At 46.9% G+C, this 27,279-nt stretch overlaps 1 protein-coding gene across 1 annotated transcript in view; it reads right to left on the bottom strand.

The window, feature by feature from the left end:
- HSPG2 (heparan sulfate proteoglycan 2) overlaps positions 1-27,279 on the bottom strand; it is a 111,572-nt gene that overhangs the window by 20,820 nt on the left and 63,473 nt on the right. The window contains 29 exon segments of the mRNA XM_089665739.1: positions 20-167; positions 498-610; positions 691-957; positions 3,454-3,551; positions 4,072-4,234; positions 4,319-4,579; positions 4,705-4,884; positions 5,285-5,480; positions 5,814-5,995; positions 7,088-7,222; positions 8,507-8,650; positions 8,737-8,875; positions 9,595-9,749; positions 10,205-10,334; positions 11,721-11,875; positions 12,008-12,137; positions 12,235-12,386; positions 12,468-12,606; positions 13,229-13,380; positions 13,510-13,642; positions 13,793-13,944; positions 14,589-14,718; positions 17,154-17,305; positions 17,396-17,531; positions 18,196-18,273; positions 19,339-19,481; positions 20,853-21,005; positions 21,090-21,212; positions 21,987-22,046. Coding sequence (XP_089521865.1) covers positions 20-167; positions 498-610; positions 691-957; positions 3,454-3,551; positions 4,072-4,234; positions 4,319-4,579; positions 4,705-4,884; positions 5,285-5,480; positions 5,814-5,995; positions 7,088-7,222; positions 8,507-8,650; positions 8,737-8,875; positions 9,595-9,749; positions 10,205-10,334; positions 11,721-11,875; positions 12,008-12,137; positions 12,235-12,386; positions 12,468-12,606; positions 13,229-13,380; positions 13,510-13,642; positions 13,793-13,944; positions 14,589-14,718; positions 17,154-17,305; positions 17,396-17,531; positions 18,196-18,273; positions 19,339-19,481; positions 20,853-21,005; positions 21,090-21,212; positions 21,987-22,046 — 4,299 coding nt within the window.

The raw sequence follows: 27,279 nt of genomic DNA on the forward strand, positions 1-27,279 counted from the left end.
CGCATTAAGAAGACCTCACCTCGAACCTTCAGCATGGAGAACGCCGTGACTCTGCCCTGACGATTGGCCGCTGTGCACACGTATGTTCCGGCATCCTCTGGCTTCACATTATGGATAGTCAGGATGTTGTTCTCGATGCGAGCGTTGGTGGGGAGGTCTCCTTCCAGCTGGAGGGAAGGTCAGTGGCATTACTCTTCTATCATCGCTAGGAGCCAGGAAGGACTTGGACCTTGGCAAGGCCCAACAGATTGTGTTCCAGTAACAGTTCTGTCCACTTTTGCTGTCCTTGGCATTCACTTCTTCTGAATGTTGGAGATCTTACACCAGTCAAGCAAGGACATGACAGTGATGGTGTCCCCCAGAACAGCAATGGTGGAAGAAGTGCAGATGTAAGAACATACAACTGCTGCGACTATGAACACGTTCTGGATGTCCTCCTAATCTAGACCATGCTGTCTGAGCCCAAGTTTGATCTGGTTGGAATCACAAGCACATACCTTGGTCCATGTTATTGCAGGGACAGGAAAACCAGAGGCCAGACATGGGAACACAGCGATCGACCCGGTGGTGATTTCTTTCATCTCCGGCTGGGCGGCGATTTGTGGCACGGCTGGAGGCGGAACAGAGATTTGTTTTAATGAATTCGGAAAGATAAATACAACACTGAAGATTGGGTTAGGGACCACTTACACTGCACATGGAGGATGACATGGGACTGCACCTCTCCCACTTCATTGGTGGCCGTACAGCGGTACTGCCCAGCGTCTGACTGCTTCACCTGGTCAATCTTCAGCATACCGCCACTTATGACCACATCTGCCGGCAACCGGCTGCCAACCTTGCTCCACGTCACCTTGGCTTGCGGGTCTCCGATTGCCAAACATTCAAACTCCACGGAGTTCCCAGCCAGCACAGTCTGCACGGAAGTGCGAATGTTGATTCTGACTTTGGGCAGAGCTGGAAGACACAAACATATTCGGACATTTCCAGCTGGTCACAAGAAACTTCAATAAAGTCTCCAAATATTGTTTCCATAAAGAAGGACAAAAAGAATTTACAGCATGTTAATGCCGGCTGAACGTGTCCGTCCAGCCAAAGAGGTGTTTCAGATATGGAGAGATTGAGAGGAAACCATCGAATGTTCTTCTGGCCCTGGTTCTGACTTATAAGGCCCCATTCACATTTGGGATTGGGGAGGTTAATGATCAAGCGGGGGTTCCCAAGGACTAGCTGCGGGCAGCAGCCCCATTGAAGCAATAGGAGGTTGACAGCTCCCGCAGCTAGCATGTAATTGCTGGATAGTCTGCGTCCAAGGCCGATTATTAGCAGGTAATTGCTCCATGAGTGACTACATGCAAGGGGCCACAATTAGTTGTGGGAGCTCTCATACTTCTATTGCCTTCACTGGGGCTGCTGCCTTCAGGAGTGTACTAGGATCCCCTGCTGGGTCTCCCCCATGTAATCGTTAACCTCCCCGTTTAGAAATATGAATTGGGCCTAACCTCAGCTTGAAGAGATAACAGCTAATGTTCTTCTGGCCCATAACCTCAGCTGGGTCAGAAAACATTTTGTCAGGTTTCCCTAGTAGTGAGTTCTTGAAGATAGCCAGCTCGGGGGTTCCCCAGGGCACAAAGTCTAAGCCCCAGCCTGCTTCTTCACCAGGGCCCCTGATGGTGGGGATGGACTTGCTGCAAACTGGAACCAGGTTTTAGCCCCCAGGTGTGCACAGCTGACGATGCAGAGACCACTCACGAATGCAGAGTACAGATGGCAGGAGACAGAGGTTCTAGAAAATGAGCCAAAGTCAGGGTGGGGAGCAGGCAAGCAAAAACAGCAGCGGAATCCAGGGTTGGTACACGGGAGGTCAGACACAGAATACAAGTAATACAAGGCAACCCAGGAGCACAGAAAAACTAGGAAGTTGCTCAGGCAACGTGGGCTGCACTGAGCATGTGTATATACAGAGAAACAGACCGGGAGGTGACCCAAGAAATTATAGAAGGGTAAGGGATATAAATCCAAAGTAGAGCAGGCAACGCCCATAGGTGAGCAAAGAAGCCAACAGCACATGTGAACAGAACCACAGGTCCAGCAGAACCACTTCAACAAGCAGGTGAGAATTTCACAAGCAGGAAACTGCAGGCAAACTGACACATCTAATGTCCTTTTTGGCTACAACCTTGGCTGGAGCAGATGACATTTAACATTTTTCAGGTCTATAACCATGGCTGGTAGAGATAACATCTAATATTCTTCTGGTCTATACCCTCAGCTGGGTTGGATAACATCTAATGTTCTTCTGGTCTATACCCTCAGCTGGGTTGGATAACATCTAATGTTCTTCTGGTCTATACCCTCAGCTGGGTTGGATAACATCTAATGTTCTTCTGGTCTATAACCTCAGCTGGGTTGGATAACATCTAATGTTCTTCTGGTCTATACCCTCAGCTGGTAGAGATAACATCTAATGTTCTTTGGGTCTATAATCTCAGCTGGTAGAGATAACATCTAATGTTCTTTGGGTTGGATAACATCTAATGTCCTTCTGGTCTATAACCTCAGCTGAGTTGGATAACATCTAATGTTCTTCTGGTCTATAACTTCAGCTGAGTTGGATAACATCTAATGTTCTTCTGGTCTATAACCTCAGCTGGGTTGGATAACATCTAATGTTCTTCTGGTCTATAACTTCAGCTGGGTTGGATAACATCTAATGTCCTTTGGGTCTATAACTTCAGCTGGGTTGGATAACATCTAATGTTCTTTGGGTCTATAATCTCAGCTGGTAGAGATAACATCTAATGTTCTTTGGGTTGGATAACATCTAATGTCCTTCTGGTCTATAACCTCAGCTGAGTTGGATAACATCTAATGTTCTTCTGGTCTATAACCTCAGCTGAGTTGGATAACATCTAATGTTCTTCTGGTCTATAACCTCAGCTGAGTTGGATAACATCTAATGTTCTTCTGGTCTATAACCTCAGCTGAGTTGGATAACATCTAATGTTCTTCTGGTCTATAACCTCAGTTGGGTTGGATAACATCTAATGTTCTTCTGGTCTATAACTTCAGCTGGGTTGGATAACATCTAATGTCCTTTGGGTCTATAACTTCAGCTGGGTTGGATAACATCTAATGTTCTTCTGGCCTATAACCTCAGCTGGGTTGGATAACATCTAATGTTCTTCTGGTCTATAACCTCAGCTGGGTTGGATAACATCTAATGTTCTTCTGGCCTATAACCTCAGCTGGGTTGGATAACATCTAATGTTCTTCTGGTCTATAACCTCAGCTGGGTTGGATAACATCTAATGTCCTTTGGGTCTATAACCTTGGCTAGGACAGTTCTCCAGTTGTGTTAGAATACCCCTGACTCCGTCATACCCAGGCCAAAACCTTGTGGCATTGAGGGACATATGGCAGCACACATTGCTCCATATTTTGTATACACACCTTGGACGACCAGTTTGACACTATCCTGAGATTGACCAAAGCGGCTGTTTGCTTTGCAGGTGTAGACACCTTCATTGCCACGTTCCAAGTTGAAAATCCTGCAGAGAACAAAAGCAGCAAAAGTTTTACAACGTACACCATTCAGTCTCCACTCTTGCCTCCACAGCCCCGGAACTACAATGAACACCTTTGCGTCACTTTCCAAACTGGAGTGACAAGATGGACTGTGTCAAGAGAACCTGCCTGCTGTATAGAAGTCTTATCGCCCTGCCCCTGTACACTGGAAGTTTCATGTTTGATGAGATACTTACCCAGAATGCAGCACATCTAAAGACATACTTGACGTTCAGCATATCTTATTACCACGCTGGGAATAATCGATTGATTACAGTATGTGGAAGCCTACCATCCAGAACTAATTGTAAAAGAATTCCACACGTCCAATGGCCTGGTCTACCTCAATATATTTGGATATATATATATATATATTTCAATATTTGGACAAGAAACGAAGGTGAAATGTGCAATGGATTCTACGTTTGGAGTTTCTCTTTAGTACAATAGTGCTGGGTAACTGTCAGGGAAAGGACATTTGTTGAGCACAGAAGGAATACTCACCTGAGCACAGCACCCTGAACACTGTGATTGGATGGGAGCGCCCCTCCTTCTTTAATCCAACGGATCCTGGCTCTTGGGTCTCCAATCACATTACAGGTAAATTCTGCTGAAGCACCAATTGCCTTTGTGTCTATCTGAGGTGAAACCCGTACAGAAAATGATGCTGCAAAGAAGGATAGGAATGTTCAGTGAAAGGTCACATGAGCCTTCTGAAGCTGGACAATGACACCGCCATATGTTGGCTTACCCAGAACACTGACTTGGGCGGTGGCCTCACTCCTGCCCACTTTATTGCTGGCCCCACAGAGGTAGGTACCAGCATCTCCGGGTGCTGCCTGACCAATGTGCAGCACTCCATCTTGTATGGAAGCGGAGCCTGGGAGAGATCCATTCACTTTGGTCCACTGGTATTTGAGTGGAGGTGTGCCGTGTGCCAGGCACTGTAACCGGATGGCTTCTCCAACAGCCACGGTCAGCTCATCAGGAAGAGTGGTTGTGTATGGAGGATCTGAGGCAGAACAAGGCATACATTGTACATTAGTAATGATAACAGGAACATTTTCACTAAGGATTTTACAATAGAGGTATCTCTAAGGGGTTTCTGAAGGACGTTCTCTGCAACCTAACACTTACTCTCTACATCCAGTGTGACAAAGATCTCCGAGTGTCCTTCAGTATTGGAAGCATTGCAGATGTACTGTCCAGAGTCCTGCTGGGCCACCCGGGGGATGATCAGAGTATTGTTGACCACCTGATGCTGCCAGGGAAGAGGAGCTCGAAGTTTGGACCATGTGATGGTTGGAGTTGGGTTTCCTGTAGAACAAAGTAAAGGGAAAGAAGAATAATTAAAATGCAACTAAACGGGGGATAGAACCAGATTCCAGTTATAGCCTGAGGAACAAAAGTGGAGATTCTGATCCATGTCAGTGGCATCAAGAACCTTCAGAGACTGTGGGACAGTGCATGGTGCCTGGTATGATGAGAGGCCAGGCCCAGGATAGTGACCAAGAGAACAGCACACTGAAGATTCAGAGGTAAGTTGCACCTTTCTCTGAGGCAGCCAACCTCCAACATTCAGCCATAAACTCCAGAGGAAGAGAAGTGAAATAAGGATTTCTGTTCCAGTATTATAGGCTGGAAGAAAACAAAGTTCCCAAAGAAAAACCCTGCCAAGTAATGAGCTGATACTATAGACACGGCCCAGACTGCTCACCTGTGCCAGAGCACCTGAGGGTGGCAGTTTCCCCGGCCAGTACCACATGGACTGCCTGGTCTGCTGTGGCTACTGCAGCTCCAGGTTTCACCACTTTGCTTTCCACCTGGACCACCACGTGGACTTGTGCGGTACCGTCTGGGTTGCGTCCAGTACAGGTGTACGATCCTGCATCTTCAGCCTTTGCTGATGGAATCTGCAACAGTCAATAAATCATGAGGAATCCTTTCTCTCACCAATAGGAAACATATATAGATATACAATGAACCAAATCCTGAACATTTTGTAGAACATTAATGCTTCAATAAAGTAAAAATGCAAAAAAAAACAAAAACGGTTTCACGTAAGAAGTCAAAGTAGTGATTTCATTAGCACAGAATAGGGGTCAGATCTTCCTGTACATGGTGTAGTTCACGTCCCAAGATGATCAAAGTGACGAGAGTACAGAGGAACCTAAGGTCAATGATACTCCGACATCTCTGACCACAATAGACCAGGATGTATCACTAATGTAGGCGGGGGCTCTAACCTGTAAGATGGCATGGCTATCCAGGGGGGCGTGGTTATGCTGTCTGATGATCTTTCCTGATCCGGTACGCTGCCAACTGACCACTGGCCTGGGGTCTCCCATTCCATTACATTCTAAGCTGATTGTGTCGCCAACATGCACTGTGACGGGTCCTGGTGGGAGCACAGAGACCGTGGGGCGTCCTATGGTACAAAAACCAGAAGAATGAAAAGGTGAGTTTGTTCATAGAGAGCAAATGTGTCATTTCAGCATGATTCACCAAAATGTTCTTCTCTTATAACGATTATGTTCATGAGGCTTGACCCTCACAGAGCTGATGTTTGCTGCCCCTTGTAGTTCACTTACATTTCAGGAGGCAATATAGAGTTTATGGGAGAATGAGAAGCATACTGAAGCCTACATCTAGAACAGTGGTCTCCAAACTGTGGTCCAGGGGCCAGATGCGGCCCTTTGCTTGCTTTTATCTGGCTCTTGGAGCACCATTTCATCCACTAACACCAACAATGGGGCATAATTTCCCCAAATTGACACCAATGAAGGGGTGCAATTCCTCCTAATGACGCCAATGATGGGGCACAATTCCGCCCAATGACACCAACGATGCGGCACAGTTCCACCCAATGACACCAATGATGGGGCGCAATTCCTCCCAATGACGCCAATGATGGGGCACAATTCCTCCCAATGACACCAACGATGCAGCACAGTTCCACCCAATAACACCAATGAAGGCGCAATTCCTCCCAATGACGGGGCACAATTCCTACCAGTGATGGAGCACGATTCCCCAATGACACAACAATGGGGCACAGTTCCTCTCATTAGCACCAATAATGGGGCATTGTTTGCTCCCACTGATCCCGATGTCCACAGTACAGCCCCCCTAAAGTCTGAAGACCAGTAAACTGGCCCTTTGTACATACATTTTGGAGACCCCTGATCTAGAACATCGCAGAACTCTAGGCTTTGTCCACCCACATTTCTGTCACATAAAGTCATAATTGTAAAGTTGGGAAGTGTATATCAATGTATGATGACTGGGATCTGTATGTTTCTACCACACGCAATGATTACAAACTGACTGCTGACCAGGGGATCGGCACGCTGATGGGTCACCTTAGCTCTATTCATGGTCCTCCAGAACGGAGCTCCCACCCGTTTCCTTCAAAACAGCATCAAACTAAACTTGCTACTCCATTTCCCGCCATCATTGTAAATGTCCCGTAATATAAATTACGATAAGACAGCTGGCATAGGTGATCGTGGGCACTTACCTTTCACCACCAGTGTCACAGCACTGTCCACTGCCCCGTAGGGGTTGGAAGCCATACAGCGGTAAGAACCTTGGTTCTTGTGGCGCGCACTGACAACGGTAATCACAGTGCCATTGGAGCTGATGTGGACATTATCTTCAGAGAAAGAAAACAAAGTCAGAACTGTAGTTTGGAGCTTACAGCTGTGGACTAGCAAAGTCCTGAGTTCTGGTCTCAGCAGGGATCTGCTCTACATGGACATTGTTCTTGGATGGTTTTCTTGTGGCAGCTTCAGTTTTCACTCAAAAACATACAAGAAGATAATCAACTTCCATTCAAAACTACAAGAGACGTCAGTGGAGACTGTAAGATACTTTGGTGCAGAAGCTGATATAAGCAGAGCAGGAAAATCCCAAATCCACAAGGCAACCTAGGCAGGAGCCCAGAGCCAGGTGTGTGATCAGGGGCCCCAGGTACAACCTCCATGTTCCAAAACCATGGAGATAGGGCATTTGATCAAAGTTGTGCACCTGCCTGTCTCTTCACAAGGGAGGATATATGGTACCTCAAGCAGTTGGTGCCTGATAGGCCATGCCGGTACAAACAATGCAAATCCTTATCACTGTCAATCCAAGGGAGGCAGGGGGGCCACGCTGCTTCATTACTTGGGTCCCCAATCTGCCCTAATCCATTTCTGTTCTAAGACCTCATTCTCAAACCAAGGGAGGAGGGGGGCATCACTGCTTCATTATCATCTGGGACCCTAATCCATTTCTGTTCTAAAACCCCATTATCAATCCAAGGGAGGAGGGGGGCATCACTTCCTCATTACCTGGGACCCAAATCTGCCCTAAACCATTTCTGTTCTAAGACCTCATTCCCAATCCAAGGGAGGAGGGGGGCAACACTGCTTCATTACCTGAGACCCTAATCCATTTCTGTTCTAAAACCCCATTATCAATCCAAGGGAGGAGGGGGGCACACTGCTCCATTACCTGAGACCCCAATCTGCCCTAATCCATTTCTGTTCTAAGACCCCATTATCAATCCAAGGGAGGAGGGAGGCCACAGTGCTTCATTACCTGGGACCCCAATCTGCCCTAATCCATTTCTGTTCTAAGACCCCATTATCAATCCAAGGGAGGAGGGGGGCATCACTTCCTCATTACCTGAGACCCCAATCTGCCCTAAACCATTTCTGTTCTAAGACCTCATTCTCAATCCATGGGAGAAGGGGAACCAAAGCTCCTCCTTTCCTTGGGACCCCAATCTGCTTCAATCCATCTAGAGGTTCCAAGACCTCTACCAAGTCACATTAGTTATTCCAGTATTGGGATCTAGATCCATACTCAATCCTTTTCATCCTCATAAAAAACATGCTAGACAACATCACCTGTCCTGTCCAAGAGACTAATATTCCCTGTATAAGAAAGACAATACCTTGGAGTGGCTGATTGTTTCCCATTTTCCATGTCACGCGGATTGGTTGAGCTCCTTTGTGGATTTGGCATTTAAAGGTGGCATTTTCCCCTTGGAGTACTGTGGCAGTGTGGGGGTTAATGGAGATGACCGGAGTCTCCAGACCTGGAAAATACAAAAGGTTTGTGACACCAGACAGCCCATGAAGCGCAATTGATGCGTGCTGAACGAGAATTCAAAAGTTGACTCACGATAAGACGTTTGGACTCCCTGATGGACAGAAATGATAATAGAGGCTTTTAGGACCCCGGAGCCGCTACTGTAGTGGCAGACGTACTCTCCAGAATCCGCATTAGAGGCTTGATGAATGCGCAAATGGGAACCGGAAATCTAAAGTTGAAACAAAACGTTTATTGGCCTCTTAAATAGGAGCCAAAAGACCAGCAAAGGTTAGTCACCATTTTCAAAACTAGTATCAGTTTGTGACCGGGCCCCAAACACTAAGGGCTGCTTCTCACTGGTGTATTGCGATGATGTACTATGAAATACACTTTTGTCTGCATTGTTCATGCCATGACAACACGTGTACTGCACTGCATTGTGGTAACCCGTGGCACCCCAGTGGCACCCAATGGCAGCCCATTGTAAGGCACCAGAGTGCACAGGTATGACCGATGTGTGCATTGCCTTGTTGCATGCACCATTTTACATGCATTGCAGGCATTACAAATAAATGGGCGTCATAACGCAGCCCACATAAAAACGCATGATAACGCACATTCAACATGCATACGTTAAGGCAAAGCACCAGTGTGATCTGGCCCTACATCTGAAGATATCTCAGTATCACAATAAGACATCAAATGGCACCATCTGGAGGTGTATTGCAATTTTCTTTATATTTTAGTACTGGTCCTATGATTACATTTCAGCATCAGAATGGTTCCTTGCACTGCCTTTAATAAGAAACTCAATGATCCCATTTTTTTTCCACTATACAAATAATAATCTGAGGTTTTTGTCCAGAAACAGATGTAGCCTCTCCACCATAGCTGTGCTATGAACGGCTCCTCATGGGAGGGTTATAGCTGATGGTTCTCCATCCTCACCTGGTGATTTGGAGCAAACTCAGCCCCGGGACGCATCCAGGTGACTGCAGCATCGGGATTTCCAACAACCACGCAGTTCAGATCAACAGTCTGACCTTCGGTGACCGTCCCTGGGACCTTCTCAATCAGGATGGGCAATGGGGGGTTTACAGGCACTGCAAGGGAAGAGAAGGATTACAACATGACCAACATGACATCTGTTCCCCATTTGGCTGCATTAGTTCATATTTTTAGCTGATATTGGTAAAGTTCTGTCATGAGGAGTGAAGACATTGAGGAACACAGAGGAGGCCGTGGTCCTCAGACACACAGAAGTTCTTGTCTGAAGTCGGAATGTGGAGGAAGAGAGGAATCAAACAAAGCCGGACTTGTGTGGCCATGAGGTCATTGTTCTCCATCTCTCGTTATTTCCATTACATATCCATGTTTTTCCAAGAATGGGACACATTGATAATATGAATCAAACATTCCGACCATTTGTAAAGAACACATTGGATATGATGTGCCTGACTGCAGGGATTACACGCCTTCACCAGTTTCCAACTCCCAGAGATCAGGGGTCCTCATGTCAGAACTTTATGGACCGATAGACAATTAGGAGATGGTTCACCTTGTGTGATCCGTTGTATGACGACGTTAATGATCGCCTCCTGGACTCCAGATCCCGTGTTCACTCGGCAAATGTACTCGCCAGAATCAGCTGGGGTGGCCTTCAGAATCCTCATTCGTGGCCCTGCAACCTGTGATGCAACAGTCATGGTACTTAGAGGAGAGGACAATGACAAAATCTCACAGCTCTGGTAAAGGTGGAGATGGAGAAATCTCAGGAGCAAAGCCTAACAAACCTGCGCCAGACCTGATTTGTCCACATTTGGGTATACTAAATGAATGTGGTTCAACGAGAAATTTCACTGCATGACTTTTCCCCCTTTTCACTGGGCTATTTTCAACCAATTTATTTTTAATTGTATTTATTAATTTTTAAATAAAGAGTATAAAACTCAGCCTCTCGTCATTCCCCGGCTTGAAGCATAGCAATCAACACAACTAGAGAAACAACGGCTCGAGTATACCTCGAATGGAGCGAATGTGATAAAGCAACATCAATGAATCACTCGTTATCTTCGGTTACAGCAGGGCATGACAATGAAATTTACAAGCGAATAAAGGTTCCAAGGTTGGGAGGCAAGGAGAACCACATTCACAGATAACACGCAGCTAGACCACCAAAAGAATGGCCAAGGGTTTGGTGGGGGCGATGAGGAACAAATCCTAATCATACTACAAACACACAAGTCAGAAAATAATAAATAACATTGGGGTTTCCCACGACCATCAGGGACAGATCTAGCCACCGTCTCGGTATTTCCAGCCTATTTCTTATGAAAGCCCTAAAACCATTTGTACCCCCCTCCTAGTTAATGTATGTTGCTGGGCAATTAGCGTTGGAGCCAGTGGAGCAGTGGTTGATCACTTTAGTCTGCTCAATGTTTCACACAAAGACAAAGGGGCAGCTTGAATATGTATGGAGAACCATCCAATCCCTGGGAAGGTGTGTCCAGTGAGTGGTTGGAGAGCCCATAAATAGTCTGATGCCTGGTGCCAGAGAGAGGGGGTCCTTGATGTAGTCCAACAAGAGGAGTTGCCCCTTAGGGCAGTCTGATTGAAGGTCATAAAGGTCCCAACTGTAGCTTAGCTGGGAGGGGGGGGGCTATTCCCAAAGTCTGGTCTGGGATTGTTTGTGGTCTGAGGAGCTCACTGAAGAGCACCTGGTGGAAGTTGGGGGATACGTGTCTAGCTGTCCTGTGGTATTGCAAGTCTGTGTCTCCCGCACTGAGGAGTATCTGGTGGATATTGGAAGGAGGCAACTGGTGATCCTGTGGCATTGTGAGAACTGACCTAAATTCTGTGCCCTAGTGACTGTGTGCAGCTCTCAGTCCTTCAGAAAGAGGTCCTAAGCATTTTTCAGCCATTACTGAATCTTGTGGGAATATAAAAGACACCCCACTGGCCTGTTCTTGAGCCAAAAGAGAGAGATAAATACTGTGTGTCTGGCTGTATGGGGGGGGGTCGGGGAGAGGAATCAATTTGCTGTTAATTACCGTTACCCTGTTAATTACCCTTACCTGGTGATTTGGAGGCAAAGGGCGACCACCTGGGCGATGCCATGTCACTGGCTGCCCAGAGTATCCATTAATCAGACAAGTAAGTTCTACATTCTGTCCCTCCTCCACAGTCTGTGATGACGGCTCAATGCGAATGGCTCCGGAGAGGCCAGAATCTGAAAAGAAAGACATTCTAAAGAATCCACATCTAGGAGAAGATCCAGAATAAGTCTGATTGATCCCTCAGCCATGCCTTATCCTTCTACAAATACATGACGTGGCACAACAGTGTTCTCCATCATACTCACTATGGTGAGAGCCTTCAATTGTGACCATGATAGAGGCGGCCTGGATCCCGGAGCCACCGCTGACCTGGCAGATGTATTCTCCAGAGTCCTGTGGAGATGCATTGACAATCCGCAGACGGGAACCGGACGCCTGCACAACAAGAACATTGAGCGCATGCACAGTCAGTCAATACAGTGCTGGATGGGTGACGGCACACCATAGGAGGTCTTCTAAAAACTCTACATACCTGGTGATTGGCTGACAGAGGCTGTCCCTGCCTGTACCATGTGACCTCCTGATGTGCTTGACCTTCAACAACGCAATTCAGAACAACCGTCTTCCCTTCTGCCAGTGAGTCAGATGGAGACTCCACTCTGATTGTTGGAGTGATGCCGGTGGCTGGACACATGGACAGTTCGATGAGTTGTGGCAGTGATAAGGAGAAGTTATTGGACAATTATGTTGGTAAACCATACTTACAAATGACTGGACCCATTCTGTGCGTAATGGTGACAGTAATGGAGGCTTGCCGGGTGACTCCTCCAGAGGTGACTCGGCAGATGTACTCGCCAGAGTCCGCTACCGATGCCTGAACAATTCTCAGACGGGAACCCAGAACCTAGGACCATAGAAGAACTTCATTCACCGGGAAGAAGTCACATCACTGGGGTGCATAGTCAGGGGGGAGAGGTAACGTTTACCCCTTAATTCATATACATTACACTTTCTCCTCAGTAACCCACAACAGATTTCACAGTGATGTACACAAAATACTGAGCCGGTCACATCAGTTTCTGTACCAGAGGAGCTTACACTCTAATGTCCCCTCCGTCTCTGTACCAGAGGAGCTGACACTCTAATGTCCCCTCCCCCTCAGTCACATCAGTCTCTATACCAGAGGAGCTTACACTCTAATGTCCCCTCCCCCACAGTCCCATCAGTCTCTGTACCAGAGGAGCTCCACCACAGCCACACATCTGGCCCACATTTTGGTACATCTTGTTGAGGAAACCTACAGACACACAGGAAGAACATGAAAATTCTACCAAATGGAGTCTTTAGAGGGAATTGATTCCAACTGAAGGCCAACACTGTAAGGAAGAGTGCTGACCCACCATGCTGATGAAGAGAGAATGTCATTGTTTTCGGTTGGAGGGTTTCAGAACAGATTCTCTGCTGTTGAATGACTCGGCTAGTCAAGGAGGGGGAAATCGGCACTAAGTAAACATCAGCAAGTCTACCTGGTGGTTGGGTGAGAGAGGCTGCCCGGTTCTTTGCCAAATTACGGCAGCATTTGGCTGTCCAGAGACCACACAGTTCAGCTCCAATGTTTGTCCTTCTGACACCGAGCTGGAAGATGGTTCAATCCTCAATCCTGGGACAAAACTGGATGCTGAAAAGGTAGGAGGTGAAGTCAGCTGTAAAACATTGCATGCTGAAAACAGCAACTCCAGAAGAGTTCAGACCACAAAACAGGACTAAGGCTACAGCAGAAATATGGGGACTTTAGAAAAGTACTTACGGTCAACAGATATGCGGGAGACGGTGACAAAGGTTGATGCTTGCTGAGTGAATGTGCCAGAGGACACACGGCAGATATACTCGCCAGAATCTGCAGAGGAGGCTTGTAGGATCCTCAGCCGTGAACCAGACACCTAACCGGGAGATGCAGATATCAATGAGGACTGGAAACCAAATGGGGGTTTAGAAAGAGTTGTTCCAATAAACCTGTATAGGGAGAATCTCAGAAATGTTAGCTTTTTTTTCGTTTATTTCTGAATCCCAGAGGTCATGTAGACAAATACCTGATGATTTGATGAAAGTGGAACTCCTGGTCTGTACCATGTGACCACAGCATCGGGAAAGCCAGAAACCTGGCAATCCAGCTCCAGAGTTTGCCCCTCAACCAGAGAGCCAGAGGATGACTCGATCCTGAGTACGGGAATTTTTTCCGGGTCTGGGGGAGAGCAGACATTGGCAAAAAAATGTTCTCTGCTTCTAATGGACCATATTAGAGGAAATGGGTTAAAACCAAAGAAGAGTAGGAGGAAATAAGATTGGATATGGAGAAATAATCTCAGTGAAAGAGAGAGACAAGGCCAAGAAGTATTGATGGCAAGTGAAGATTCCACCAAAAGAAGAATAGATCAGACAGAAAAAGTGAGGAACATAAACCCATCCAACCAACTTAGAAGTAAGACATGTCCATGTAGAGCTGGCACCAAGCGGCATACAAGAGGGCAATGAAGAACATATATAACACAAAACTATGAGATGATGAGAGCCCAACTCAGGCCAGAGGTGGCAGAAGGACACTAGGACACTACATGAGACGTAACAAGACACAGGAGCAATAACACCGGGAAAGGAACTCAAATGCAAGAATGCCAATCCCGTACTGGGAGGAAAAGAAGCAAAGGTTGAAGTTTGAGGAATCTGTTGGTAGATTGGAGGAAGACACAAAATGAAATGGATGAGTTTAGGTGGAGAACAAGGAAGGGATGATAACTAGCGCTGCAGATGGTGTACATATGAGGCATAAAGAGAAGGTTGGAATAGCTATAGGTGTTCTGAAGGACAGGCACACCAGGAAGAACTTACAGATTGGACTACGGGTGATGGTAATAATAATGGAGGCTTGCTGTGTGCCAAACCCGTTGGTGACCCGGCAGATGTATTCCCCGGAGTCTGATGAGGAGGCTTGGAGAATTCGGAGCCGGGAGCCATACACCTTAGAGAGGAACAGTAAACTAAACATGGAGGAACCAGCAGTAACATTACATAGTATAGGGCTTCATATCTCTTACACAAGAGACCAACGATGGCTTTAATCCTTACCGGTCATAAAACATTCCAGAAAAGGTAAATATCAGAGAGTTGTGGAAACATAGTATATCTAGTGGAACCCAATGTAATATTTTATATATCTCTGATAGTTTTGGTTGGAGCACATAAAAGAGAACAGCGTGTGAAACAGGCGCCCCGCCAGAAAGGGCCTATACCCCTCCATCTTTGTGCTCTCCAGTGAGCTCATAACAAAGTTGCTCCCGAGGCAGAATGCAATGCCAGCACCAACAGGCAGGAAGATGGGTGAACTAGCTGGTTGATAATGAACATTTTTGACATGTAATTTCTTCCTCCTGTAAAAATCTCTGCAGTGAGAGAGGAACCTGTACTGAGGTGCTCTAATTTTGTGTTTTTCTTGGGTCTGCCAGGGCTGTGGACAGTTAACATATGGAGATGTCACTTTTAAGTCCATCTGAACCAACCATCATTAGCTATGAGCAGAGAGCCCAACTTCAGCAGCCATGACACAGAACCCTGGAAGTCTGGGGTATTGGATCAGCGGTTTACCCAGACAAACAATAGCATGCTAACCTATACTATATGGCCAGATGTATGTGGACCCCCTCAAAATGATGGAGCCCAGGTGGCTCCAGTGAAGGGTCCTGGGAATACTCCATCATACAAAGACATTGGAGACAATTGTGCTCTTCTAACCTTGTTGTAACAATTTGGTGAAGGCCTTTTTTTGTTCCAGCATGACTGCCCCCTGTGTGCAAAACCAGCTCCATGGAGACATGCATGACCAGTGTGGTGAGGAGGAACTCCAGAGTCCTGTACAGAGCTCTGACCTCAACCCTACTGATCACCTTTGGGATGAATTGGAACTCAGATGGTGGACCAGGTCTCCTCATCCAACATCAGTACCTGACTTCACATATAGGGACAAATTCCCACAATTGTTTGGAAACCTTCCCAGAAGAGCGGAGGATGATATAGCCACAAAGAGTGGTAACTCTATATTAATATTATTTAATGGCCATGATTTTAAAATGGAATGTCTACCAAGCTCATATACAGTACGTGCGATGTGTGGAGGAGCATGAGTGTCCTGTACAGAGCCCTGACCTCATCCCTACTGAACACCTTTGGGATGAACTAGAACGCCAATTGTGGGAAAGGTCTTCTCATCCAACATCAGCACCTGACTTCATCAATGAGACAAATTCCCACAGCCACCCTCCAAAATCTTGTGGAAAGCCTTCCCGGAAGAGTGGAGGTTGTATAGCCACACAGAGAGAGCAACTCCATAATAATGAGCATAGTTTGGGAATGGGGTGTCCATCAATACATATAGGTGTGAAGGTCAGGTGTCCACAGTCTTTTGGCTGTATAGTTTGCCTGCTCCCATCTAGATTTTCCTGATCTATCAAAATCTCCTCCATTGTGTTTTTGAGGATGTTCCAAAACCAGAAACACTCAAGATAAAGTCCTTCATATGCATCCCAAACCGTTAAAATGTCTTCAGATATTCTGATCCTCTACCTAATCTGAGGTGTACACTGCTGTGAGGATTCAAAACTGTGAAACGCCGATATGGCAACTGTTACCAGGAAAAAATGTCCAGCCTTTTGGGCACAATGCCATCAGATCATCTCCCTCCAGCACTCCAGTGCCTGAACATGTCAGCATGACAACACAGTACAATGCAACATAGATACATAGTTAGTCTGGCTGAAAAAAGACAAAAGTCCATCCAGTTCAACCATTAAAAAAAAAAATTATAATCCTACATCCACAGATGATCCAGAGGAAGGCAAAAAAACCAGCAAAGCACGATCTAATGTGCTCCTGCAGGGAAAACATTCCTTCCTGACCCCCCGAGAGGCAATCGGATATTCCCTGGATCACCTTTCCCTATAAATGTTATATCCAGTTATATTCTGTGTATCCAAGAAAGAATCCAGGACTTTCCTACAGCAATCCACTGAGCTGGCCACACCCAACTCTGGAGGGAGTCTATTCCACATTCTCACAGCTCTTACTGTGAAGAAACCTTTCCGTGTTTGGAGATTACATTTCTTTTCCTCCAAGGAGTCCCAGTTGTCTAACTGTCCAGAACCTCCGACCCTCAGCCTGATTTCGGCTGTACGGAGGGGGTGTGGGAATAATTAAAAAGTACATATACTGGACATAGATTATGAATGTATTCCTACCTGCACCAAGGGGCATATTTTTCAATTGCCCAGAGTTGCGGTTTGTTAGATGTTCTTTTCTGTGGACACTAGCCTGGGGCAATTGTTCTTGATTAGGAAGTTATTTTTAATTGATGAAACCCCCCCCCCCCCAAAAAAAAGATAACCCAGCATTGCGTGCGTTTACCTGGTGATTCTGTGAGAGTGGGCGGTCCGGCCTGTGCCATGTGACCACAGCTTGCGGGTATGATGCCACCACGCAGTTCAGCTCCACAGTCTGTCCTTCCCGCATCGTATCTGAAGACGGTTCAATCCTCACCAGAGGAGCAGATCCTGTGGCTACATACCAGAGAAACAATACGAATGAGAGATTTGGATGTCTGATGTTGCTGTGCAGAAGTCGTATCAGAATGGGACTCCGGAACTCACCTTTGACTACAATCACTTCGATGCGGGCCTGGGAGGTGCCAGCGGTATTGGTGCCGACACACAGGTAAGTACCAGCGTCGGCTGCAGATATAGAGGGGATCAGGAGTGTCGCAATGTCCGTTCTCTCGGTTCGAGCCTAAAAATCAGACATACAATTGGATGGACTCAAAAGGTCACATTTCACCCCAACGCCCTGGTGTGGCTGTGCTAAGCTCGGATTAAGATTTGTGCATAGAAAGTGGAGGACAGGTTGGCTGTAACGTCTAGTCCTCAGCTCCACAGAGGTCACGTTTTCCATGTCCTGCACTGATGAGAGCCAAAACGATGCAAACAGCTTAATGCAAATGATGACTTTTATGTAAGAAGCAGAAAACACAAATGGTCCTGCGCTTGGGGATGGACTGGAGGCTACAACCACATTAACAATGTCCTGGAACATGCACACCTTGCTGCCCTCAATAGACCGGAAAAATCCAAATATACTGAATGAGGAAAGAACAAACATGGCGCACAGGCCGAGGGCAATACCATAAAAAATGTTTAATAATAAATAAAGTTGGTGTTGTTCTCACAAACGACAATAAAGTCAAGGCACATCATAAAGAACAGCTGGGCCAACACCGCACTGAGTAACTTGCCTCTGAGGTGTCTCTGAGGAAGAGGCAAGACCTCGAAACGCGTCAGCCTATTGGATGTCTACACTCCCTATTGCGGACTGTTCCTCAGCGCGGTGTTGGCCCAGCTGTTCTTTTATGACGACTTTTATGTATCTGGGGATTAGAGATGCATCTGGTATCTACCTGCAGCTCTTGGATCCGTCTGTGGATGGCTTCCAGGCTGCTGCTTCGAAAGTGAAGGAAACCGAGAGAGGTGAGGGCCTGTGCGGAGTGCCACCGGCAAAGTGAGGAGGAACAGAAAGTCAAAGAGAGTGAAATCAGATGGAATGGGTTAGTAAGGTAGGAAGACTGGAAGAAAAAAAGATAAAGAAAGGCCCAGATCATAGAATAACTCATTTACAGCTGGGACAACCTGACCTGGAGAAGGCTATTCTGGACAATGGCAACGCTCAATGCCAAGCTGCTGCAAAAGCAAATACAACCTTCCCCTAAAAAGCTAGAAACATCTGATGCAGTTATAGCATTGGCCCAGTATGGTTTGAAGATTTGGAGAGGGTTCTGGGTAAAGGGAAGGGAGGTCTCATATACATTATGATATATCCGTACAAATATATAAAAGATCAATATATAGATCCTGAGAAAGGTTTTACTATTTCAGTGAATGTACGAAGGAAAAGGGGACATCAGATGGTGAATGGACAATTCTAAGAGGACGATCATCACTGAAAAAGTCGTTTAGGTGAGGTCTGTCCTGCTGTACGATGTAGAAATGGCAAAATCCTTCTTCCAATGGATGATGCCCACAGTTGTAAATATTAATATGGAAAAGTTTCCACTCAGAAAATTGATCTGAGGGTGAGGAATGTCCCCGTGGTAACTATACCAGGACACCCTTGACCCAGGCCATTTTGTTTTGCTTTACTAAGCGTCTGGCAAGCTATAGAAGTAATGTGTGAGCAACTGAACAAGCAATCATTTAAGGTGGAGGTGTTAGTAAAGCATGGTAGGGACATCAGAGACAAGAGCAGAGCACAGTGTGCAGGAGAAAAGTCTAGAGGAACATGGAATCAGTTGAGGGTTGTCATGCTGGTGTCGTGCAGATTGGCTCTAACACTTCCTGATCTGACCAGAACACTGATGGAGGACGGAAGAGCTCTATATTTTTTGCTCAGAATGACTGAGCATATACTCTAAAACCTCAGGGAACATTGTCCTTCACTAAGAAGTGTGGTCTGCATAGACCTGCACAATCTCTAAGGAAGCCAATACACGGTACCAAATCTTTGGTGGGATTCAGAAACAGGAGGAACAAACTCCCAGACTGACCTGTGGTGGTAGAATGCCTCCTTGCTTCCTCCAGGATATTGTTGCCATAGGACTGCCACCAGCTCTGCAATACAGACGGACTGTGTCGCCTTCTCTGACTTCAGTGCGTTCGGGGCTCACCTGCACAACTGGAAGATTCCCACCTAGAGGTACATGGGACACAAGCACATGAGATGAACCTGAATACTCATTCACCTTAGAGACACAAATAGCATGCGTGCAACTAAAGTTTCATGTATGTCACAAAGTGAAGAAGACTTGGTAGAAGAGCTGAGCTCCAGCTGAAAAAGATCCAGTAGTAAAGATGTGAGCTCCATCTGATTAAGACCTGATAAAAGATCTCTAAGCCGCAGTTGACTAAAATCTAGAAAAAGAGCTGAGCTCCATCTGACTAAGACCTAGCAGAAGAGCTGTGAGCCCCATCTAAAACCTGGTAGAAGAGCTATGAGCCCCATCTAAGACCTGGTAGAAGAGCTGTGAGCCCCATCTAAGACCTGGTAGAAGAGCTGTGAGCCCCATCTAAGACCTGGTAGAAGAGCTGTGAGCCCCATCTAAGACCTGGTAGAAGAGCTGTGAGCCCCATCTAAGACCTGGTAGAAGAGCTGTGAGCCACATCTAAGACCTGGTAGAAGAGCTGTGAGCCCCATCTAAGACCTGGTAGAAGAGCTGTGAGCTCCATCTAAGACCTGGCAGAAGAGCTGTGAGCCCCATCTAAGACCTGGTAGAAGAGCTGTGAGCCCCATCTAAGACCTGGTAGAAGAGCTGTGAGCTCCATCTAAGACCTGGCAGAAGAGCTGTGAGCCCCATCTAAGACCTGGTAGAAGAGCTGTGAGCCCCACCTAAGACCTAGTAGAAGAGCTGTGAGCCACATCTAAGACCTGGTAGAAGAGCTGCGAGCCCCATCTAAGACCTGGTAGAAGAGCTGCGAGCCCCATCTAAGACCTGGTAGAAGAGCTGCGAGCCCCATCTAAGACCTGGTAGAAGAGCTGCGAGCCCCATCTAAGACCTGGTAGAAGAGCTGCGAGCCCCATCTAAGACCTGGTAGAAGAGCTGTGAACCCCATCTAAGACCTGGTAGAAGAGCTGTGAGCCCCATCTAAGACCTGATAGAAGAGCTGTGAACCCCATCTAAGACCTGGTAGAAGAGCTGTGAGCCCCATCTAAGACCTGATAGAAGAGCTGTGAGCCCCAGTTGACTAAAATCTAGTAGAAGAGCTGAGCTCCAATTGACTCAGACCTGATAGAAGAGCTGTGAGCTCCATCTGATTAAGACCTGGTAGCAGAGCTGTGAGCTCCATCTGATTAAGACCTGGTAGCAGAGCTGTGAGCTCCATCTGATTAAGACCTGGTATAAGAACTGTGAGCTCCAGCATCTACTACTCCAGACTGCTTGGCACAGAACATTGATCACGTTGAGGAGCAGCGTACTTCCCAGACGGGATTATACAAGTATTCCACGCATTTCGCACACTACTAGACAAAAACATTTGTGTAATCTTCATCCACATTACTCACTGTGTACTCGCAGATCAGCCCTGGCAATGTGCTGTCCATGACTATTGCGGACGATGCAGGTGTACTGACCCTCATCAGAGAGCTGAGCGGATGGGAATCTCAGAACACCTCCCTGGATGCTTGCTCTATAGGGGATGCCTCCATTCTGACCACCTGAAAGAGGCACAGTAAGGGGATTAATGGCGAGTCATCTCACTACCCCAGTTCTGAGGTCCTTCTCTGCTTCCATCTTCTTACCTGTCCATTCCACTGTAGGAGGAGGGTTCCCAGTAGCTGTGCAGCGGAACTCTGCTGGTTGACCCTGCTGGACAGTCAGCTGTCTGGGTTCAATGATAGCCGTGGGGTGGGTCCCTGTTCCGGCTACAATATGGTGAAAAACACATTACAGCAAACACATCATAACCCATGATCATACGGTGAACTCCTGGAGTGTCAAATAGCCTCAGATATAGCTACATACATGTGTCCCTCCAGTGTCATGCGACCCATTGGGGTAGTTTTAAAACTGGAGGAGGAAAAACTGAGTTTTCTAAGCCAAACTGGAACTATTGCATCTGGAAGCTGTTTCCTACAGGCAACACACACTTTCCATTTCTCTAGGTTTGAGAAGGCAACCTCAGCACTGATTTGTAGAACCTGAGACTGAGTCACAAGAATCTTCTCATAGGGTCATGCGTCATGCAACCTACACCGATTGAGGACCTCCAAGTCCCAGCATGTGCTGGTAGCTATCTGCTTTATTCCAGGTTTGCTGGAGGTGGTCAGCTACCTTTCTCTTTAGGGTAACAAATACTGGTCTGCACACACAGTACAGTTGTGTAGGTTCTGCAATCAAGGTTGATGGGATGGAAGGAAGCCAAGGTCACATGTTGGTGAAGTCACAGGGAGCTGGAAATTAGCATCACACATCACAGACATACAATATTAGTGACTGTCTGTATCCACATCTGACCACTGAACGGCACATACACACACAGTATGGGGCGATGGGTCTGCTCCGACATGCAAGGAGGCAGCCTCTGGCATTCAGGGCATTATGGTAAGGATCATGGCTGCAGAAGGATGGTAGATCAGGCAGTTTGGCATGCTACAGTCACAGTGCTCCATGAGTTGGAGCACTCCATGCCAACTTACTCGGACTGTGTCCTTCAAAGGTCTCAAACGGTCCATAAAACATCTGTGTCTGGGACGTTTCTGTGGATAAGTAGGAACCGACTTTATTGTGCAAATTCATAACCATACAAACGGAATCTGTCCAGTATTTGTACAGGAAGTCCCCATAAAAATGTTTTTACATCTGGTATATTGTACCAAAGCTCAACCCATGCCCTCGTCTGTTTTGATGAAGCAGGAATAGGGTCTTACCCTCTGTCTGGTTTTCATTCCTGTCTGTACCCCATTGGGAGATTTACTCTCTTTATTGACCATTGCTACCCACACAGAAATGGATGGGAAATCCAAACTTGCAGAATTGTCGCCAGAACTAGAGGAGACAAATGATCTTTCAATGTGGACATCTGTTCCTGTGACACTTAAGGGAGACTTCCTCTCATTACCTGTTGAATCTCCAGGACAGGAAGTAAAGACAAGTCACCCCAAGGACACGGACCACAAAAGAGAATTAAGAGACAGGGATTGACCCCATCCCCTATTAAAAACCAAAGAACCTTTTCCATACATACATTTTAAGTAATATCTTTCCAACCAAGCACATATAGCGCACATCTTATAGAATGTTGCTTTGATGTCCTCAGTTCCGGCTTGGTTTGGTCTCTGGTCACCCCTCACCCTGTGTCCCATCTCAGCTACATAACACAGAGGTGGAGTGCTGGTGGTCATGGAAGCCACGTGCTTTATTTATGGTCAGCAGTGGAGCTGCCTTCTATATACAGGTGAATACACACAGAATATATACAAAACAACAAAGGCTCTCTGTATAGAATATGTGCACATTACAGGTGGTGTTACCTTCGTGATTTGAAGCATGTCGGTGTCATCTGTACAAGAGGTTTCACATATTTCAGGGATTAGGAACAGGACAATATCTCACCTCAACAATGTTCATATCGCTCTTTAAATCCAAAAACAATCATGTGAACAAGTAACATTTATTAGTGCACATTGGGCAGGGCCGGCATATGGTGCACATGTATGTATCCAGTGTTTGTTATTGTATCCTGTGTTCACAGTCATTTGTGTAAGTTTGTGGACACCTGAACATCACACCTTCACTACATGGCCAGATCTAATGTAGACCCCCCTCCAGATGCTTGAGTTCAGGTGTCTCCAGTGAAGGGTCCTGGTAATACTCCACCATACAGAGACATTGTAGACAATTGTGCTCTTCCAACCTCGTGGTAACAGTTTGGTGAAGACCATTTTCTGCCCCCCCATGACTGTCCCCCGTGTACAAAGCCAGCTCCATAAAGATATAGTTTGACCGGTTTGTTGTGATGGAACTTGAGTGCCCTGTACCTCAACCCTACGGAACACCTTTGGGATATATTAGAACGCCAATGGTGAACCAGGTCTTCTCATCCAACATAAGTGCCTGACCTCATAAATAGGAACAAATTCCCACAGACACTGCAAAATCGTGTGGAAATATTTCCCCAAAGAGTGCAGGCTGTTAAAAAAGGGGGTCAAAGTCTATAAATACATGGTTTGACCAGTTGGGTGTGGAGCCAGGTCTTCTCATCCAACATGAACACCAAATGGGCACAAATTCCCAAAAACACCCTCCAAAATCTTGTGGAAAGTCTTCCTAGATAGTGGAGGATGTTATATTGCAAACAGACAGTTCCATATTAATGGCCCATGGGGGGGCAACTCAATATTAATGGCCCATGGGGGGGCAACTCAATATTAATGGCCATGGGGGGGCAACTCAATATTAATGGCCCATGGGGGGGCAACTCAATATTAATGGCCCATGGGGGGCAACTCAATATTAATGGCCATGGCTTTGGAATGGGATGTCCAACAAGCTGATATAGGAGTGATGGTCAGTTGTTCACACATTTTTGCTCATACAGTATCTGTCTATACATTGCAGTGAGGAATATAGCCCAGGATTTCTATATTTGGAGGTATATTTGTGTGTTGAAGTGTGTTGAACTACATATGTATTGAGGTATAGGACGCAGGATTTGTATACTGAGGTATATCATTGTATTTTGAGGTATATCCGTGTGTTGAGGTATACATTGATAGTAGCTTCTATTTCACACGGTTAGGTCCATTCAGCAGCCCACTGATCTTTCTGAGAAGTGGGCAGAAACGTCTCCAGCAGGGGGCAGACCACGCCAGGTCCTCAGGCAAATACAGTCTTGTGTACAAAGTCAGTACATTTTCTATTAGGACATACACTGCATTCAGTCCATCTTCGAGGAGATAACAGTCCGGATTTCTCCTTAACTCCATACGGCTGCTGTCTCTATCGCCCTTCCACAGGAACGCTTCATTCTGTAGTTTGTCACTTTATAAACCCCTCCATCCAAAATATCCCACAACCACAGCAAAGACCACCAGAAATGCCTTCTAATTTGCTCCAACATTCTCAGGATTCTTTTCTTCTGTACTGTTCAATAAAGATCACATTTCAAAGCCAGAACCTGCTCTACTAAGATGATACAGACCACATCATGGCATGGTACAACATGACACAGGCCAAGACCACCCTCACCAACCCACCTGATACAACATGACACAGGCCAAGACCACCCTCACCAACCCACCTGATACAACATGACACAGGCCAAGACCACCCTCACCAACCCACCTGATACAACATGACACAGGCCAAGACCACCCTCACCAACCCACCTGATACAACATGACACAGGCCAAGACCACCCTCACCAACCCATCTGATACAGCATGACACAAGCCAACACCATCCTCACCAACCCACCTGATACAACGTAACACAGGCCAACTTCATCCTCACCAACCCACCTGATACAAGACATAGGCCAACCCTATCCTCTCCAACCCATCTGTTACAACATGACACAGGCCAAGACCACCCTCACGAACCCATCTGATACAACGTAACACAGGCCAACGCCATCCTCTCCAACCCACCTGATACAGCATGACACAGGACAACACCCTGCTCACCAACCCATCTGTAAAAACGTAACACAGGCCAAGACCACCCTCACCAACCTACCTGATACAACATGACACAGGCCAACTTCATCCTCACCAACCCACCTGATACAACATGCCACAGGCCAACACCATCCTCACCAACCCACCTGATACAACATGACGCAGGCCAACACCATCCTCACCAACCCACCTGATACAACATGACGCAGGCCAACACCATCCTCACCAACCCACCTGATACAACATGACGCAGGCCAACACCATCCTCACCAATTCACCTGATACAACATGACACAGGCCAAGTCCACCCTCACCAACCCACCTGATACAACATGACACAGGCCAAGTCAACCCTCACCAACCCACCGGATACAACATGACACAGGCCAAGTCCACCCTCACCAACCCACCTGATACAACATGACACAGGCCAACACCATCCTCACCAACCCACCTGATACAACATGACACAGGCCAAGTCAAACCTCACCAACCCACCTGATACAACATGACACAGGCCAAGTCCACCCTCACCAACCCACCTGATACAACATGACACAGGCCAAGTCCACCCTCACCAACCCTCTTGATAACAACAAAGCACAGGCCAATTCCAAGTATGATTCTCATCATAATAGCACAGCCATTCAGTCTTGTCTCATATTGTTCCAGGTTTCACTCATTAACTGTAATGTACAAAATAAAATACTACATTCATCTACTGCCTGTGAAAATTGTGGGTCACATGATGAGATCCTGAGTTGTTCAGTGTCATACAGCACCCATGCCAAGGAAAGAACCCAGTACCACAGCTCTACTAATGGTCTACTCCAATAACTCACATTCTAATGACCTCCATTCCTCTGTGGAATACTCACCATAGGCACCTTCTGCTTTTATTACTATTAATCACAATCAAGCCTTCATATAGAAATTCACCCATACGGCACCACATCACATGGACATTCCCAGACCATTCTCCACCCGGCTACAGCTGCAATGTAACACTACAATGGAGGTCTTTCTGCCACCACAGTACACAACAGATTCAGGTTCCTGAGAATGTGGAGCTTTTATATGATGGCTGAAAGTACAAGAGGCTGTCACCGAGTCAGAAAGAGGAGAAAACGGCTCTAAGTCAGGGGAACTGTAAATACCAGGATACAACCCAGACAGAGCAGACAACATAAAATGTATATAGTGGACACGGTGCCTGTGTGGTGGACATAGCATGATGCCTGTGAGGTGGACCTATTACAATGCCTGCGAGGTGGACCTATTACGATGCCTGCGAGGTGGACCTATTACGATGCCTGCGAGGTGGACCTATTACGATGCCTGCGAGGTGGACCTATTACGATGCCTGCAAGGTGGACCTACTAGGGCGCCTGAGAGGTAGACATGGCACGGCGCCTGAGAAGTGGACCTGGCACGGCGCCTGAGAGGTGGAAATGGCACGGCGCCTGAGAGGTGGACATGGCACGGCGCCTGAGAGGTGGACATGGCACGGCGCCTGAGAGGTGGACATGGCACGGCGCCTGAGAGGTGGACATGGCACGGCGCCTGCGAAGGTGGACATGGCACGACGCCTGCGAAGGTGGACATGGCACGACGCCTGCGAGGTGGACATGGCACGGCGCCTGAGAGGTGGACCTGGCACGACGCCTGCGAGGTGGAAATGGCACGGCGCCTGAGAGGTGGACATGGCACGGCGCCTGAGAGGTGGACATGGCACGGCACCTGAGAGGTGGACATGGCACGGCACCTGAGAGGTGGACATGGCACGGCGCCTGAGAGGTGGACATGGCACGGCGCCTGAGAGGTGGACATGGCACGGCGCCTACGAAGGTGGACATGGCACGACGCCTGTGAGGTGGACATGGCACGGCGCCTGAGAGGTGGACCTGGCACGACGCCTGCGAGGTGGACCTGGCACGACGCCTGCGAGGTGGACATAGCATGCTACCTCGGCAATAAACTGTACACACTTGTAATGAGTTGAACTTTCTGGTTTAACTCAATGGACATGGGTCTATTTGAACCTAACTATGCAACCCACCATCTAAAAAAATAAAGCAATGTCTTTCTAGTTAGGAGATTGTCCAGGAACATGCTATCATCATGGAGGAACATTGGACTGACTTCCTGCACACATAGATCAGAAAACCACAGCGACAAATTCTGGAAGTGGCCACATTATAAAGAGAAAATCCATTCCTATTATCTTCATACTTCATAAACAATTATCAGTAATGGAGGAGATCTCTGCCCCTGTGCAGCAGATACAGACGAGGTGGCATATGCTAGGACC

This window comes from Staurois parvus, unplaced genomic scaffold (assembly GCF_062004578.1).
Source record: "Staurois parvus isolate SC_StPar_1 unplaced genomic scaffold, SC_StPar_1.0 ptg002313l, whole genome shotgun sequence".
NCBI classification, from domain to species: Eukaryota; Metazoa; Chordata; class Amphibia; order Anura; family Ranidae; genus Staurois; species Staurois parvus.